An 18,944-nucleotide genomic window follows, 5' to 3' on the forward strand; every position below is an offset into this window, starting at 1 on the left:
ATTAATATTTATTAAAATTTTTATTGAAATAATTAAAATTTTTATTGAATTCATTTAATTTTATTGCATAAAATTTTTAATGATTAGAGTATATATTATATATAATTGTTATTTATTACTATTAAGGTTGTATATATTTTTATTATGTTTACCGGTTAAAAAATAAAATGATAACTGTAATTCTAGTAAACAATCGTCTCTTATTATTTGCACAAGATTTAAAAGAATTTATTGTTTCCAATATTTTTATGATATTTTATTCTCTTTCTTGTATATAATTAAAAATTACAAAATGTAGAAAAATTTTTAAACTTGTAAGATAGAACTAACTTAAAAAAAGAAAACCCCAAGAAGAATCGAACACTAACCTACCAGACCGACAGACGAGAACGTAACGTCCTACGATATCGCACCAATTGATAAAAAATTGAATTTGCAAGAATATAAAGCAACCTATAAAAAAAATCAAATTTAAAAATCTTTTTTTTCAGAATTGGCTAGCCGGTTCACCGAAATATTTTACTGAAAGAATACCTTAAATGGATACTAATGATATACTAAAGCTTGTAAAAATCCGTTGGTGTTCAACTGTAATGTCTCCTTGTAAATATTATGTCAAATGCTTGGAAAAGTCCGCAACAATTCTTTTGTTTCCTACATTGTCAAATAACGCTTTGCATTGAGGGCAATGCCGAGGAATTGCTAACATTGGCCGATTTTTCACTATTCCACAAACATATACATATATCTACTACTCGTTTTATGTCGTCCTTTCACATTAGGTGTCTTATGTTTGAAAATTTCTGTTACTTTTTACACAGGATATTCTTGTGAACGTTCGTTATATCCTGTACGTCATAAAATATAAATATTCCACTCTGATAGAAACAGAGAGTGTGTCTTGATTTGGGTGTGGGTTTCTTAGATCACTTTGTTTGTGTGACATAGGGGGATGTTAAAGTACGGATCACTTCCGTTTCATTCTTCTGTTATCGAACTTATTTCCTTCTCTATGTAGGAAATTTAACTTTCCCAACTACATTATGTTAAATTCATTACATTATCGTGATATATACAGGGTCGTAGTTTACTCTCACTAAACATTACCAATATATTTTACAAGCAAAAATAACAAAATATCAATAAACATAAGCTTTTCAATGCTTTATTAAAACGTTGTAAATAAAAATATAAAATGATGATTATCTGGTGTTGTTTGTTGAAGTCTATAAAATTCCATTTCAAACTGCTACCCGTTATCATGAATGTAGAACAAAAATCTATGAAAAATGAAACCTATTGTATTACTAATTTCATATTCATTTTTTTTTCATTCAGTAAATACATCGCAAATATTTTGTCTCAACTTTTGACGAAACACTAGTTCTTAATCATTTCGTATTTTGATTATAACTTTTTAATAAAATATTTAAAAGTCTATGTTTATATAACATTTTTGTCTTATTTTTGTTTGTAAAATATGTGTGTAATATTTGGCGAGAGAAAATTAAGATATCCTGTCTATGATATAAAAAAAAAAATTTAAGTAATATAATTATAAATATGAGAAAAAAATATAATATTTATATAACCAAAAATATAGTATATATCTTTAAAATATTGAAAAGTATTGAATGAAGTAAATAATTTAGTAATCAAGTAACATTAATATATAACAGGACGAGGTCCTAATAAAAAGAAGAAGATAAAGTAACCTTAACTTGAAATGAACAATAATTGTAAAATAATGGAGATAGTGTTACGTCCTGTGACGTAATAAAAAGTGTGGTCTATTTTTGGTCAAGCTGTGAAGTCTTTAGCAGGGAATAACCTAAAGAATTGCGATTAGATTGGTGAGTGATGAAATTTGAATGTAAGAAACTGGAGTGGAAGAAAGTAGTTAAAATATGAATTTGATTGGAGTTCTATTGCGGTGAAAGTAGATAATTAAATATTAAAGTAAGATGCTTACCTTTTACTGCTGCTGGTGGGATAGGCCTCTGGCTCTGGTTCAATCAACGCTATTAGAATAATTCTAGTCGCGGATAATAAATATATTTTACTGACTCTCAGATTCGTTTCTTTTATTTATTCTTTTACGCTACTGATCAATCTTACAGAATGTTTCCTTGATTTTACAGAATGCAGAATACGGACTTATTAATAAAAACACCATACAGACTTATAAAAGACTTACTAACTAACAAGGAGACCGTCAGATTGACACCTGTCAGATTTTTTTTAAACTTTGCACACTTGTAGTAGTCCATGAGAATATTCATTGTATTTAAAAAAAAAAAAGATATTTCAAGCGTTTTCGAAAAAAAGGGAATAGAAATTAGGCAAAAATGATTTCGCGCGTTTCTCCGATGTAGTCGGATCGATTCATCGACGGGAAAAATATTTTTTTTCGGTCTTTTTTTTTTGTTTTTTTTTTTATTATAAAGTATGTTTAATTAATTTTATTTTTTTTTCGAGTACGTTATATCAATTTTTTAGGGAATATAATAAAAAGAGGTGCATTTGTATTAAAAATCGTGTGAAGTTTGTTTTTTGCCAACGTTATTATTTTATTAAGAAATCAACATTATTACGCAAGTTATATAATTAAAAATTAAAAATAGAATTATAAGCAATAAATAACAAACATTAGTTTTTTACGTACTTGGAATGATACATTTGTCAAGATAATATTCGCTGTACAGACACACTAAAAATAAATTTAATACGGTTTCGTCGGTATTGATTATAAGTAAAAAAAATACAAGTACAGAGAGTTATTAATAATTAAAAATGTATTCTGTTATTTTGTTACAATAAAATCAGCATAGTGTTTGATCATATTACACTGGCTGGCTCTTTGATCGTCTTTTCATAATTTAAAAAATTCATTCGCTGCGATAGATCTTTTTTTAAGATTGTTTATCGATATCTAATAATGCATTCGGCTACTTCTGTGTGTTTTCGAGCCCAAGATTTTTATAGCTTTATTATTTTTCGTGTTTTCGTATAACATGCTTTATAATAACGAAAACAAAAAATAAAAAAGATCAGAAAAAAAATATTTTCTCTGTCGAGGAATCGATCGGGCGACATCAAAGACACGAGACCATTCTTGCGAAATTTCTGCTTCCGTCTTTTCGAAAACGATTAAATATCTAGTTTTTTAAAAAGTACAACGAATATTATCATGGACTACTACAAGTGTGCTGCAAAGTTTGAAAAAAATCGGATAGAAGTCAATCTGGCGGACCCCTTGTTAGTTCTTTATTAGGTGGTTACATTGACGCCTACAAGCCTCTTTGGTTTAGAGAATTAACAAAGAGTATACCTTTTGAGAGTGAAATCCAGACTAGTCCACTCAAATGGGTCCAATTTCTGAATTACAGGTGCAGTCCTGATTCTTTGATCTAAGGGTAAGTCGACGACGCTGAATCGAATGGTGCTAATTTTATCCGATATTTCTCTCTTTCTATTTTTTCATTCTCGGTAGCGAGCATTTTACGTGTTTGCCATCGAGTGTCGAGCATTCTGTATATCTATATATTTTGGATTATAAGCGCAGCGTTTTTAAATCGAATCTTGATGCTTATGGCACGCCGTTTTTTTATTTATTGTCAAAAGTAGTGAACCTTCAATAAAAGAAAAATAATAATTCATTTTAACAGAAACTATTATTATTTAGTCGAGAATAAAAATAATGAATTAATTTTGTGCCTCGCCATAAAATTCATTAGAATAATTAATTGATATTAATTTTGGTCACAAAAATTTATTTATTTTTTTAGAATATAATGAAGGCAAGGTTAGTCGCGAGCGATGTAAATAGTAATAAATGTTTCTATTTCTGAAATTGTAAAGAAATTAAATAGGTTTATTTTTCCAAGTGTACTAGGTTATTTCTTATTAAATTGAAAATTATGCTTCACTTAAGGATGATTCGAACATTTAACGAAAATAAGATGAGACGGAGTTTTTATGAAACACGAAATCTAATTATTTATCTACATCGCTTCTAAAGGGTATTCGATTTCTACATCGTCTTCCTGCTCATTCTCGTAAAATTCCTCGTAATCAGAAACCTCGGGGTCCAATTCTTCGACTATATCGAGAAATTTATTTCTAGCGATATCCTCGTCATCCTCGTGTTTTTTTTCTGCTGGAATCTCTGCTAAATCCTTGTCTGTGCTGATTGAAAAGTTGGAGCACGATTGTCCTCCACAGTATTTGCACATTTGAGTACAAAGCAGCCCAGTTTTTTGGCAGCTGCATCGAAAAGTCTTGCACTCTCCCGTGCACACACACTGTACCTAAACATAGACATGTAGGAAACATGTAAGGAAAAAGATTAAGAATTTGCGTGCGCAGAGAATGTATATGATTTTTTGTACAGTTCGTTCCAAATTCGCGAAAATTAGTCGAACGGTATAGACTTTAAATATTCGTGAATTTTTAAAAAAATTATTGCAATATATTATTTTTGCCAAATTCCAAATATCGTACTAATTTTTGTTTTCTTCTTCGAATCAAGTATAACAAAGGTAACGTTGGTGTTCAATTTACAAGAGAAACGCTATATGGTTCATATTTTACAAAATTATAGGATTTTTAATTTTCAAGAATTAACTCATTCGACTTGTTTCACCATTGAATTATTTAGTTTATTCAAATTTATTTTAGAACCTACCATTTTCAACAAATTATCAGGCGCTGAACTCAGTATTCATGACAGGAACCATCATTGTTGTAGTTCGCTTCCAGCCCCAATCCCGTGCATTCAAGTTGTTTCCCAACCACGATTGCACTTGATAGAATGTGCGTCTCACGTCTTCTCGCAGGACGAGTTGCGTTGGAGGTAAAGCCGCCAATCGAATATCCACGTTGATGTGCACGACCAGCGATGTAAATTTTTCGTACCGAGCATCACTGAGCGACTGATTTGGATTTTTGAAGCTGTATAAATGTGCAATTATTTGTTCTGCACATTCACACAGACTCTCCATTGTACTCGCAGCGTTGTAGAACATTTTTACAGCAGTCTGCAGATGGTTATTCTTTTGCAGAATGGAGATGACGCTCTTCTTTCCTTTTCCGTACATGGCACTCGTGTCACATCCAGCGAATGCGTGGGCAAATAAAATATACGGCTTCAGATGTGCGTGGTCTTCCGTACAATACAAAGTATTTTTTTTACCACCTGGCGATATCTTGTAAAAATACAGAGGACTGCAATCTGATAAGCCGATCACAAAACCAGCAGGTCGGTGTCAGTACCGACAACTGCCACTTCGCGGCCCGTATTTTGTTTCAGCTCTATCGCTGTCTTCGCTATAAGCGCGTCGGCATCTTCTTTTGCAAGTTTCACGTTGAGACCGTGCATACATAAATATTCCGACAGCATCTGCACCAGTTTCATTTTGTTCTTAACATTGGAGAGAAACCTTTTTTGACTTAAAGTCACTATTGTGCTCTCTTTTAACTCGACATCCGGTGCCATGTTCCGTTGTCGTCGGCGGTATCTTTCGTACGATTTTATTCCTACATATTCCTCGGTGTATCCATCAAAGACGACCGAAGGATTTTCTCCGTATTTTTGGATAATATTCGAGTAGTATTATTCGCAAATTCTTTTAAAGGATGCTCCATGCGGCCAGCAGATGTTTTGCAGGAGGAATCCGCCATCAATGACAAAGGTCATATTGCGGATGGAAGTTTGGTTTTGTAAAATGTACGGCTTTAATACTTTGCACACTCAAAGTATTGCACCCATAGTTGTGCTGTAGGTCCTCGATTTTTTAAAATTGCCAATTGTGTAGTCAAGTTCGCAGTAATCGAAGTAATCGAAGTAATCGAAGGATCCGATTGACAATCGCCGATAGTCGGAGGTTCTGTACACCAACTTTGGAGAAAAGCTTTAACGTCTTCGTCGTATTGTTGACGTATTTCACCTTCGATTTCACGGCAGATCATTACTCCCAGATTGATAAATGTCAAGGATATGAGCACGCATCGCACGAGCATAAGCATGCCCCGTCAACATCTTTTTCACTGATGCTGGAGCGTATGTTACTGCCCAGATGTCTTCAAGTCCGCTGCCATTCATAATGTGACCGATTGAGCCCAAGTAGGACATGAGCAAGCGAACCACAACGTTTTTCAGTATATTGTGATGCAGCAACAATCGCACAAGCTTTATAGTACAATGGTTGGTCGAATGTTTCGAAACACATTTTCTGATTAATTCGACGAGTCTCAACTAGAGCGGTGCGTAAAGCTGTGTTGATAGTGCTCATATTGGAAGAAGGCTGATTGATAAGAGGCAGACAAACAACTTTGGAAACATCATTAGTGTTATCCGTCGTTAAAACCTCCATAAAACCTCTCCAACTCGTACATTTTCTATGTTGCAGTGCTTTGCCCATAGATATGTCGAGTATGCGGCTGGCAATACAGGCGAATCTATGGAAAAGAGTTTCCTTGTATCAGCGTACTCGATATTTTCCGATCCGTTCGAATGGCCTGTCCATGGTATGATTCGACTATGGTCTGTGACGCTATCGTTGCAGCTGATATTTTTGAGGCACTTTTTAATATTTTCGTCCGACCTTCATAGCTTAGTTTCTCCTCCGGCGTGTAGATAGCTATTCTACCTAAGCTGTGATACGTATTGTAGCCGGATGGCTTTGGATAAAGTTCCAACGTTGTGATCGGTATTATCAAAGCATCTAGAAGCATCTCAGGATTCCAAGTTAAGGCGAATCAAATATAAAAGAATTCATCACGACAAAGCTTCTGCCGACGCGAAGTGTGAGATCGAGGGAACCAAGAGGCTGGCCGAGGAGAGAAATGACGAGGCCAAAAAGCAAAAGAAGGAAGAGAATGGTGATAGTGACATAGAAGAAGAAGAAATTGAGGAGGAAGTAGGAGAAGAGGAAAAGGTAGATGGTGATGGAGAAGAAGACGACAAAGAAGATGACATTCCAGAAGGAGAGGAAGATTTGGAAGAAGGAGATGAAGCGGAAGGTGAAGGTGAAGAAGTGGAGGATTAGGAAGAAGACTCATAATGAAAAGAGTGGAAGAATAATGTAAGTAAAAAGGGAGGAAGGCACGTGGCATCATCGTCGATATTCGGCAATATTTTCAGCAAACACTTATTCTCATATTGAGTGGTTGGTAACAATGTTGACATCGATCGTGCCCAATAAATGTCACTGGATCATCCTCCTTAACTACAAAATAAAAATTACCATCTCACCGGAGTTGTGTGGGACTGACGCATTATATAATGCACTCGCATTTTGTACTGTCTTGGCTCTTCGCAATTCTGATATCTTTTAGCCATCACCAAATACTATTAGGTCGTTCGCACGAAAATTGTACATTTGTCCTATGATTAATAAATCCAACATATATATATATATACATATTTTATTTTTGCTTTAGTTTTGTTTAGTTTCATTTCGTTTCGTTCCGTTTTGTTTTTCCTCAATGCACACATATTCATATACCATATGATTTACTTTGCGAGCCTCGCGCTCCTGCGAATACACTGCTATTACACATCAGTTGAAAAAAAATTCAACATATAACATATATATATATATATATATATATATATATATATATATATATATATATTTATATACCTGTATTTAGACTCCCTAATATACCAATTAAAATCCTGGTATATTAGATGGCTGCTGCTTGTCCTCGAGACAAATGTGCTACTTTAATATGAACCACCTATTAAACTGGTATTTGCTGTCATCTGGCTTTCTGCAAAGAAACATTTTTTAATGAAACTTATTTAAGAATAAATAAGAAAAATAAAAAAATTTTATTATATTTAAATAGCGTACAATGAACATTTGAATGCGACAGTTTTTTTTAAATTTGAAATCAAATTTACGTTTATAGTTCAACGAATGTCTCTCACCTAGTGCGTGTGATTGAATTTTTTTTTCAACTGATGTGTAATAGCAGTGTATTCGCAGGAGCGCGATGCTCGCAAAGTAAATCATATGGTATATGAATGTGTGTGCAATAAGGAAAAACAAAACATAACGAAACGAAATGAAACTATATAAACAAAACTAAAGCAAAAATAAAATTCAACTAAGGTATAAATCGTATAGAGATCTCTCGACATTCGGATGTGTATATATCTATATGTATACGCAAACTAGTAGAGAAATTCATAAAAAGAAAAAACAAAAAAATATATACAAAAAAAAGAACCCCTATCGCTTCGTGCTCCCGTAAAATAAAGAGGCAGTTTATTAAGGTTATGTAAATGCGATGTTCGCGTCAGGTAGTTGTATCGATAAATAATGTGTAACTTAAGCATTGCATAATAATTATACATAGTATGTATAAAGTTATGAAATAAGAAACATTTTATTATTAACGATAATATTATGTAACGTAATGTAAGGTAACGTAATGCGGGGAGGTTGTTACTCTTTAGATTTGGGCATAGCGAGTAGGGAGAGCATTTATATATTCAATCCCCAAAGCTCACAATGACTGCTGCGTTCTATCATCGTGGTTTCATTTCTGTTCATTTAATCTATTTTATTTTATTTTTATGCAAACACGTCAAAGAATCAATTCTATATTTATATTATTTCTTCTTACAGTTATTTGAAATAAAAGAGGAAATATAAAGTATGTAATAGCATTCTACAAATCTTAAAAATTATTTTATTATCGTTTAGATCACGTGTATTCGATAGTATAGAAAAAGATCCGATAACTCTCCCTATTCCAGTGTTCTCTCTCTCTTTCTCTCTTTCACTTTCACTTTCACTCACTCACTCACTCACCTTCATTTGAGCGTATTCGATTGTATTTTGATGTACTGCGGTTTTACTTTGACTTCATTGTCATGGGCTTCTCACAGCAATGATTCTGGTTGACTGTCGCAGAGAATAAGTGATTGGGTTTATTTCTAGTGATTCCTTTTCCTTAGTGACGACCAGTATCTTAACGGTAACGTTATTAATATATAGCTGCAAAAATAAAAAATTTATCAAAGACAGTTTTAACAGATCATTCTTTACGCTTGATAGAGTTTATTATCACTTACAATTAGTTACATTCGACAGTCAAAACGCGATGATGCTCTTTATACGTTTAGTATTAAGAGTTTTGAAGGATCACTTGCAAACACAGATGCGTTCATATTGTCAGTTACTTTTTTGGGAGACTGTTAAATAAGAAGAAGGGTGAAGAGACATTGCGGTTACGACACCATTGTACTATAGCTGCATAATAATTAAATAAAAATAACGATAATTCGATGAATGCGAGAGAATGTCCCACGTTTTAATGTACAAATATTTTCGAATGAAATAGTTTAATAAACACAGTTAGATCGGATAAATCAATTCGTTCTCGTGAAGTAGCAATTATTATATTTTAATTAAAATTATATTTTAATGAAACAAAAAAAAATAAGAATAAGAAAAAAAAATAAAAATTATAAGAACAATCGCGGTTTTATAGATTGCCATGTCTCATATGACCGTAAAAAAAAAAGAATTGGCTGTATGAAACTTAAGGAGATGGACTAGACCGTGTCCTTTCGTGCTTATATTTTAGAGCACGATTGTAAGTACGATCGTTTGTTTGTATATGTGTGTATGCGTGCGTGCATGCGTGCGTGTGCGTATTGTATCCTAGACCTACGAGATCAATAAGAAAAAGACACAAAAAAAAGAAAAATTGTGGAATGAAACGCGAGCGCATGAGAGATCGTCAGGCTGATTCTTATATATATAGTCAATAAAGGAACAGATAAAAGCAAGATTTAAAGTAAATAAGAAGATTTTAAGTAAAATGTAAGGTTTAGAAGTAGATTGTAAGGTTTAAAGTAAAATGTATGGTTTAAAGTTAAGAGAGTATGGTTTAAAGTAATGTGTATGCTGTTAAGGATAAAAATATTTATCAATATCCTAATTTTTCTTAACAATTATATCAAATTAAACACTAATACTATTAAACTTAATAAAATTAATACTAATAAATCTTAAATTAGATTATGTTATGTTACGTTACGAAGTACAATGAATTAGAATGAGATGTTAAGAAGTACAACGAGTAAGGATTGTTTTAGTTAAGTAAAACGTACAAAGTTTTAGTTCAAAATTACGACGAAAAACAGTGAAAGATACGACAGTAATTAATTAATGATTCGGGGGGGAGAAGACTATCGACACTTACAATTCTATTCCACTATACTTTATCATATTATATTAAATTACATTCAATATACGTGTTTAAATAAATATAGTTATATGTAGGATTAGGGAAAATGTATAAATAAAGGTGTGAATAAGTGTATAAAGACAAGAGACGGTTAAAATATGAATATTCAAATTGGTATTTCTAGGATACGATAAATGCGTTTTCTATATAAACAAATTTATTAGATATTTCTAGAATAAGTAAATATGTTTTTCTGATAGGTAGAGATATAAGAAATTCTGTCCTTTATTGTTATGGTTTGAAGAAATGTGTGTTTTTAACATATAACGCGTGTTCGTACAGATAGGTATATAAGAAATGTTCGTAAACCTAGTGTTAAGGATGTTTAGGAGCAATGAGAAATGTTACGAAGAGAATAAAAATTTGATAAAATTTTTCTTTCCTAATACTTAAACTAAATGTAAAAATTTTAAATTGATTTACTTTGTCGCTCCAAAGTTCCTAAGCTCCAAAGAGGTCCGCGCAAGGTTTAATTATTAATATAAAAAAATATCTACAAATAAAAAACTTAAACCAATGTTTCAAGGATACCACAAATTCTGGTTATAAAAACAAATCCTAATTTTTTATCCTGCGTTATAGGTTACTGAACAGAAGTTGTTGACTGTTTTCCCGTCTTCCTATTCAGTAGAACGTGGATTCAGTGCCGTTATGAATCTCATCACAAAAAAAAGAAACCGACTATAAAATAGTGCTCGTGGGGATTCGCGGTTGCTTTCACAAACATCGAACCAGACATAAATATACTGATAAAATCTCATCACGTTCATCAAAGTCATTAATTTTTTCTATTTAATTTTAAACAAAAGTTATAATTTCAATAAATACTTCTTCAACAATTTTTTTTTAAATTTTTGTCCTATGCTTTATAGTAGCTTTCTCACTTGAAGGTCCGTGGACAACTTTTGACTATAAAAAAGGGTCCATGGATCAAAAAAGTTTGGGAGCCACTGCAGTAAGAGAACGGTCGGGCGTGAGCGAAGTAATCCGTAATAGCGCTGCCGGCGCTAAGCGAAGAAACTTTTTCGAAACGCTCGGACGTCAAAGTGTTAATATGAATTTATTAAATAACATTAATTAGAATTATTAATATTTAGGCATTATTAATTTATTGATATTCAGAATTAATAATGATTTAAATCACAACTGCATTTGCTATTAAGTTAATATGACGGCATTATTATTACCAAGGTTATTTACAATTATTTCATATTATTATCATTTCTCATAAAATTATACATTATTGGTAAAATTAATATTTTGTTTTAATTAAGTGTTAAATTATTCAACAAACTACGATGAATTTCTATGAGTTACGAATAAAAAAAAAAGAACAAATCAAAGTAATCAAAAGCATCAGACAATAAAAACAATAAACATTAGAAAGTCTCCTTTATTATTCGTTAACGTGCTCACGAGTTCCTACACGAGAAAACTAAAAATAAAAAGAAAGCAATAACCGCGAATAAAAGAAAAGTAACCTTAGAATTTCGTAAGAAAAGTCTTTATAGTTCACATATATACTTAAAAATAGCCTTGATAAATGCGTAAAACATATTCATCTACCATTTCTATTTTATAATAATCTGTCTTTGATAATCCTTGGAAAATATAAAGTATATAACTATAAACAAATACGAAACAAAGAGGCTACATTTTTCATAGACGCAAACTGATAATTTGTATAATCATAATTAGTCAGATTTCAGATACAATTTTCTGATATATTTAACGTATGAGCAATATTAAATATATAAAAACGAGTTCCTACGAAAGGCAAAGAAAGAAAGTAGTTCTTAATAAAATAAATAAATTATTTTTTAATCTACGAAAACTACTAATAAATATACATACATAACATAGGAATGTGTGTTACACGCTATAGAAAAAAGTTGCAAGAATATAATTATTAAATGAAATATAATATTAGAGAGAGTCACGAAACAATAAATTATTGTTGTTTCAAAATATAAAAAAAACCACCTTAAGATAACATAAGTGCTTATATAAAGTAATAATAAAAGAAAATTGTAAATTATAGCTAATTACCCCAAAATTTAGTATATTATTTAATTAAAATATTAACAAAAATCTACTTAAAATTCGAACAAATTTTTCCATAAAAAAATATATATATAAATAAAATATATCTTTAAAGTCTTACCGTATTATATATCAATCAGCGGAGAAGCCAAAGAAACTCGAGACTTCTTTCTGTAGACAAAACAACCGCTTCCTTCGAGAGCTCATTAACGAATGTTCATGGATTATGTGGCCAATCTAATTACCCGGACATTAAACTCCTAGCTTTTCGACTAAAATCAACTGTACAATAAGAACGATATACTTTAACAATGCGACAATAGCGCTAATCACGCGAGTTATGTTACAGTGTACGAGGTATGAATTCACACACGTAAGTAATAACGAATGATTTATTTTGTTCAGGTAAGTGAGTAAATAATCGAACTAAAAGAAGTTGGTTAAAATACTTTTACTGATTAATACGTCGTTACAGATTGAATGCCCGACAGAGAGTGGTTCGTCGCCGGTACGAGAGAAGTGATGGTAAGCACTTCCTTGTGCCCCCCCTCCATCGCATTCCAATTGCACGGCCCTTTATCTCAAGTCGCCTTGCTCGGGCATCGAGGATGTTTAGTCTACCTATGATGATAAGGACGTTGGCCGCTCGGCAACCAGATGCCTAGAGACCGAATCATATAACTCGCGCCTATCGGATGATTTCCCTCCTCCAAATCCGCTATCTTTTTTAGACACCGCGTAGCCAAAAATGACGCCGACGCCGTACCGTGCGTTAGAGTTAGTAGCTCACACGTGCTCACTGGGTTTCGCACATCATCACGCCAGAATATCTTCTGTAGGCTAACCTGCGATTCGTCGACACGGATCTGTCTATACATTTTTGAATGTCCGCTGTTATCACGTACGCGTATGTTCTAAACCTCGCTATTATCGAAAATAAATCATCCTGTATATTTGGTCCTATGGCCAATGTGTCGTTTAACCATATGCCTGACTTCGACTTGGCCGACGCGTCAAATACCACACGCAACTTTGTCGTTGCACTTTTCTCGTTTAAAATTGCATGATGTAGTATGTAGTAAGTACTTAGCGGAGTTGCTTTATCTTCTGGTAACGTCCGCAAGTGCTCTAAATCCCTGTATTCTTTTATAAAGCTTGAGTACGCATCTCGCAATGTTGGATTTTTAGCTAACTTGCGCTCTAGGAAGAAAAACCGATTCAACGCCGCGGTCCTATTATCCTGGAGACTTACTATCTTTTCTTCTATGATGGGGAGGCGCACCACGAATCGACCGTCTGCGTCACGTCTGTACGTTCTCTTGAAATGCTCTTCGCAGTACCGTTCCTGCTCTGTTAACGGAAGAACATCCGCGACGTTATCCAGTTCCCAAAACCGCGACACCAACTGGTCAACATCCTGTACTTGCGTAGCGATGTTACATGCTACCTCCTTGGGGCTGTCCTTTACATCACGCAAACAGCCGCCTACCATCCATCCCAACTGCGTTTTTTGCAACGTTGGATGCGAACGCGTTGCCTGTATTTGGCCCGTACATAAGATCTCTAGATAGACCTCTATTCCCAATAACACGTCGATATTCGCACTTTCGTAGAATGCGGGGTCCGCTAACCTTATATTACCGGGAATCGCAATTTATTCCCGTCCATAGATACGGCTGGTAATTTTTTTGTAATTGAATTTAATATTACACAATCTATTTTTCTCCGGTAATTATTGTAGTTGGACTTGAGCACAACCTCCATTTGATGTAGCGGTTGTGTCGTCATTTGACCAATTCCGGCGATCGACGCTCGGAATTCCTTTGATTGCAACCTTAGACGCTGCGCTAAGTTACGCGTTATTATGTTTACTTGGGACCCCGAATCCAATAATGCCCGAACGGTTATTGGTTTTCCATTTACGTCTAATAGCTTGACCTTGGCTGTTAAAAGCAACGCCTCCCGATGAGATGCTGCCTTTAACCCGCGACCTATGTTTGCAACCGCCGCTTCGCTGTCTGACTCGCCACGTTCGTTAGCGACGGCCGTGGAACCCTGCGACGGTTCTGACTGGGTATGTAGTAAGGTGTTATGTTTCCGGTTGCACACCTTACACCGACTCGCATTGCATTCGATGGCAAAATGATTCGTCGACCGCAAGCAATTAAGGCATAACCTTTTTTTCCTTGCCTCGGAGACGCTATCCCTAACTGGCATCTTCCTGAACCTTTCGCATTTGTAACGCTGGTGGCTTTCCTTGCATATCGGACACGCCAGTATGTTTGTAGTTACCTGCGAAGACAATGCTTGGCGCGGTTTCGGTCGGTTGTGATTCGTCACGAGCGGCATTGGTGGTTTTGCGATTGCTTCTAATACCTGACACCGGTGCGTCAGGAATTCCATTAATTGTGCGAAGGTGGGCACTTCCGACGGTGAAAGCTTGCTTTCCCACTCTTCGTTCGTTTTCACGTCTAACTTGTCTACCACCGTGTATACCAGTAAGTCATCCGACTGATTGACCAGCCTTTACAGTGCACTAAGTGCCCTTGTGTTTCTTGAGGCAGCGTCAACTAATTGGCGCAGCGCAACGCTATTTTCCTTTTGAATCTTAGATATATCCATGATACCCCTTATATGAGAATGCACTATCCTACGTTTGTTGTCGTACCTATTTTGTAGCAATTTCCACGCTTCTTCGTAATTTACGTCCGAAATCGTTAATGCCCGCGTTATGTCCGCCGCCTCGCCTTTTAGTGACGAGCGAAGATAATGGAACTTTTGGATCGACGATAACGACGAGTTTTCATGTATTAGTGACTTAAAAGTATCGCGAAATGAATACCACTCTTCGTACGATCCACCGAATTGTGGTAATTCTATTTTCGGCAACCTGATATGCCCGTTAGAACCCGCGGATAATTGTGATTGCGTCGGAGAAGGTGCATTCGTCGACGCGGAATGCGCTGAATTCGACCAATCTTCCAATAATTCGTCGATGTTGCCGATGATTGTAAAAAGCGCGTCTTCAAAAGATTCACGTTCCACACTGTGATCGGATGTATCATCAATTAGTTCGATTTTGGTTTGCACTTCTTCGAATTCACGCAATTTGACCAAGATCTCATCGTGACGAAACCTGAGGCGGGGTGTACTACGCGTTTGTGCTAGTTTATCAATATGACTCTTTGCCCTAGTCATATATGCCTTAATCTGACCCCCTTTAATGTGTAAATCTCTTAATTGCTCAGCCATGTTTGTACCGAGATAGTAGCAATATTAAATGAAGGAGAAGGATAGGCTAAGAAGGAAAAGAGACTGACCTGTTACCAATAACGATACCGTCCGACGGCAGATGCTCGTGTTGATGCTGCGTGGCTGGATACCGTGTATTGCCTCTTCCTGCGTTTTCCTATTCTTCCTCGGCGTTGATGCTATTGCTGCTCTCGTTGATTGAATTCACGAACTTGCTTGCTGATCGTTCGCGACCTTTCGTAGAGCGCTCCGGCTCGAAGGACCATTTAATGTACGATTGATCCGGCTCGAAGGACCATTTAATGCGATTGATCCAACTCGCAGAACCAAATGTACAGTTGTACGGTAGTGCTGGTTCCCACTCCCGTACTGTGCACGCTTTCGTGCACGCGCTTTCTCACTTTGCTAGGAAAAAGACTGCTGTCTCTTTCCACTTCCGCGTTGTAAGGACGGAAGGAGTTGATCCAAATAAACACTTCAACTTGTAATGAAATGTGAATATTTATTAATACTCGTTTCCAAGAGATCAGTATGGTGCTTGGGCCTTGTATACTGATCTATGCTAACTTTGATGCTTAGTACTAGCAATAACCTCGGGTTACTGACTAGTTGTATTTGTGTAATGTATTGAATGCTGCTCGGATCACTTGGATGTGATTCCGCCTAGCGAGTATGGACAACTAACTCTTTTTGGTCTAAAATGTAACTGCCCTCTCCCCCCCCTCAACGATACATCCCACCAAGGGGCTCCGATGCGACCTTGGAGTGGGGATATCTGATAAAATATACTGCGTTACAGTTTCTAGGAATTCGAAATAAGATTCCCTGGCGATTGCTATGTTTGTTCTTTATACTCTATGAATAGATGCCGACGCAAGAAAACCCAAAGGTCCTAAACAAATACTCTCTATTTCTTTGCATAGTCCTCGGTCGGGCATCTTTGTAAATGCGTATCTTATCCAAATCCTCCGTTGTATAATTTTACTCCTACTGTTCCGATAAATGACGGAACAATCTTTTTGGATTAACGTTATTGTAGAAAATCCAGTTTTCATCGCCAGTGATAATTCGTTTCAAAAAAGGTCGATTGCATTACGTTTGAAATGCGTATCACAAACATTGATTCGTTGTGTTGGGTGAATTTCTTTTAATTCGTGCGGAACCCAAATATCGATCTTAACAAGTCAAAGACGTCTTATATGATTTTCAATTGTTGAGTGTGTTATACATTTAACCGTTTTGCAATTTTTGCACAGTTATGTGACGATTCGATTCAATTATCGCTTTCATTTTGTCCTCATCAACTCCAGAAGGTTGACCAGAACGTTGGTCATTTTTCAGTGAGAAATCTCCAGAACGAAATTTTTAAACCAATTCTAACAATTTCGTTCTGTTAAACAATCAACATCATAAACTTCAGATATCTCTTTGTGAGCCACAGCCGCTTTCTAGCCTTTATGAAAAAAAAAAAGTAAAATGTGTCAAAATGCTTATTTTTGCACTCCATGTTAAAACTGACAGTTAACTTATTAATTAGACGGTTCTATTATATTTTCCAAAACATTCATGTGCTATTGTAGTCCAAGCAGTTTTTTCTCTTTTCTCATTTATCTTACATCTAATCTTGTTTACTATGGTTTGATTTAACCTCTCATTCAATTCATTAGAAAAAGGTGTTTCACTGCCGTAAATGTTAATATAATGTTCTTTTTGTTTAAAAAGTTTTTAAATTCTTCTGAATTAATGCTCGGATATTGATCTGACAAGATCATACCTATTTTATTGTCTGCTGTTATACTCCGTATTAATCGTATGAAATTTTTTGCATTTTGAGTTCTTGATATCAGAATATGAGCATATCTCGTGAAGTGGTCAACAAGTAAGTGTAAATATTACTTTGTTGAACGGGAGTCCCCGAATTCTCCAATCGTGTCTATAGAAACTATCTCATACGGATAAGTAGCCGGACCCAAATGTGACATCAATCCAATTTTATATCCTCCTCTCGATTTGTTCTTTCTACAGATTTCACAATTTTCACAAATTCTTTTTATATTTTGATCTAGATTCTTTGCTACATAAAATGGTTTCATTTTTGCTTTCATTTGTTTTGTTCCTATGTGACAATAGAGCGAATGTATTTTCTTTATAAATTCGTTACTGAAACTTTCTGAAAGAATAATTTTTTCTTTTTTCCTTACTTTTTTATAATACATTTTACGTTTGAAAATCAGCGTATCTTTAGCATTTTGTAGATCAGTATTGTGCTTTTGATCGCATTCAATCTCCTCCGCTTTTATAAAATTAGCAGTTTTCAAAATTGTATCTTTATTTTCATGAGATTCTAATACCGGGTTTCGGCTTACAATCTGCCACTAAATTGTGTTTCTCTGGACTGTACTTAATTTTAAAATTATATTGCGATAAGTAATACATCACATCTCCCAAATCTTCATCTGTTCTAGTCTTAATATTCATATTTTCTAAGGGCTTATGGTCCGTGTATACCGTAAATTTTTTTCCGATGAGCCAAGGTTGCCAATATCTTATTGCTTCTTTTATTGCTAAGCATTCTATATAAATTGCTTTTTTTTTCTGAGCTTCATTCAACTTTTTCGAAAAATATGCCACTGGTTTTTGTTCTCCATTTGATTGTGTTTGCTTCAAAACGGCTCTAATACCTTGTAGCTCGTGTCGGTGAAAATGTATATTGAAAGACTTGGATCAAAAGTTATTAAAATTGGCTGGGAGCAGAGTAGTATTTTCATAATTAAATGCCTTCTGACATTGTTCCGATCAAATGAACTTTTGTTCCTTTCTTAGTAACTTATGTAGTGGTTCTAATGCAGTCGAAATATTTGGCACATATTTTTCGTAGAAATTAATCTTTCTCAAAAATTGACGCACATTTTTTCTTGTTTTAGGTGTAGAAAATTTTTTATAGAGACCATATTATCTTTCAGTGGACTGATTGAGTTGTTTTTTATTATATGGCCCAAATATTTGACGGAATCTGCTGCAAAAATATATATTAGAAAACTCTAATTTAAAGCCCTCATCCATAATTGCTTGTAATAATCGTAACAAATGATCTATGTGCTCTGTAAAATCCCTAAAGAAAACAAAAATGTCGTCAATGAAATTTACACAAAAATCAGCAAGTTTATGTTTTATGTTTTCTTATTATATTACTTAAAATTCTTTGGAAAATCGCTGGTGCTATTTTCAAACCAAATGGTAAACACGTCCATTAATAATGTCCGTCTTGAGTTACAGAAGCTATTTTCTGTCTATCTGCAATCTTTAAAGGAATCGACCAAAAAGCTGAGTTTATGTCGAGTGTTGAAAATAGTTTGCAAATTCTGGTCTTAACTTTAAGA

At 34.4% G+C, this 18,944-nt stretch overlaps 2 protein-coding genes and 3 long non-coding RNA genes across 6 annotated transcripts; all 5 read right to left on the reverse strand.

The window, feature by feature from the left end:
* Positions 1–3,973: 3,973 nt before the first annotated feature.
* Positions 3,974–5,247, reverse strand: LOC122523787. The gene is made up of 2 exons (XR_006305374.1): positions 4,688–5,247; positions 3,974–4,310 (listed from the first exon to the last, which is right to left on the reverse strand). It is a non-coding gene; the product is annotated as an uncharacterized LOC122523787 (long non-coding RNA).
* Positions 5,248–7,301: 2,054 nt separating this feature from the next.
* LOC122523789 lies at positions 7,302–9,214 on the reverse strand. 2 transcript variants are annotated; one of them, XR_006305377.1, is made up of 3 exons: positions 9,089–9,209; positions 8,826–9,011; positions 7,302–7,387 (listed from the first exon to the last, which is right to left on the reverse strand). It is a non-coding gene; the product is annotated as an uncharacterized LOC122523789 (long non-coding RNA). The 2 variants fall into 2 exon arrangements; XR_006305376.1 differs by lacking the exon at positions 7,302–7,387 and having other exon boundaries at positions 8,798–9,011; positions 9,089–9,214.
* LOC122523788 lies at positions 7,490–7,755 on the reverse strand. Its single transcript, XR_006305375.1, has 2 exons — positions 7,647–7,755; positions 7,490–7,538 (listed from the first exon to the last, which is right to left on the reverse strand). It is a non-coding gene; the product is annotated as an uncharacterized LOC122523788 (long non-coding RNA).
* A 3,894-nt stretch (positions 9,215–13,108) lies between the features above and the next one.
* LOC122523790 lies at positions 13,109–14,529 on the reverse strand. Its single transcript, XM_043645667.1, has 2 exons — positions 13,954–14,529; positions 13,109–13,849 (listed from the first exon to the last, which is right to left on the reverse strand). Exons 1-2 carry the CDS (start codon positions 14,527–14,529, stop codon positions 13,109–13,111), a joined length of 1,317 nt encoding a protein of 438 aa, XP_043501602.1.
* Positions 14,530–14,838: 309 nt separating this feature from the next.
* On the reverse strand, positions 14,839–15,564 carry LOC122523791. Its single transcript, XM_043645668.1, has one exon. The coding sequence runs from the start codon at positions 15,562–15,564 to the stop codon at positions 14,839–14,841; it is 726 nt and encodes a 241-aa protein (XP_043501603.1).
* Positions 15,565–18,944: the final 3,380 nt, after the last annotated feature.

This window comes from Polistes fuscatus, unplaced genomic scaffold, assembly GCF_010416935.1.
Source record: "Polistes fuscatus isolate 324 unplaced genomic scaffold, CU_Pfus_HIC Scaffold65, whole genome shotgun sequence".
Lineage (NCBI taxonomy): Eukaryota > Metazoa > Arthropoda > Insecta > Hymenoptera > Vespidae > Polistes > Polistes fuscatus.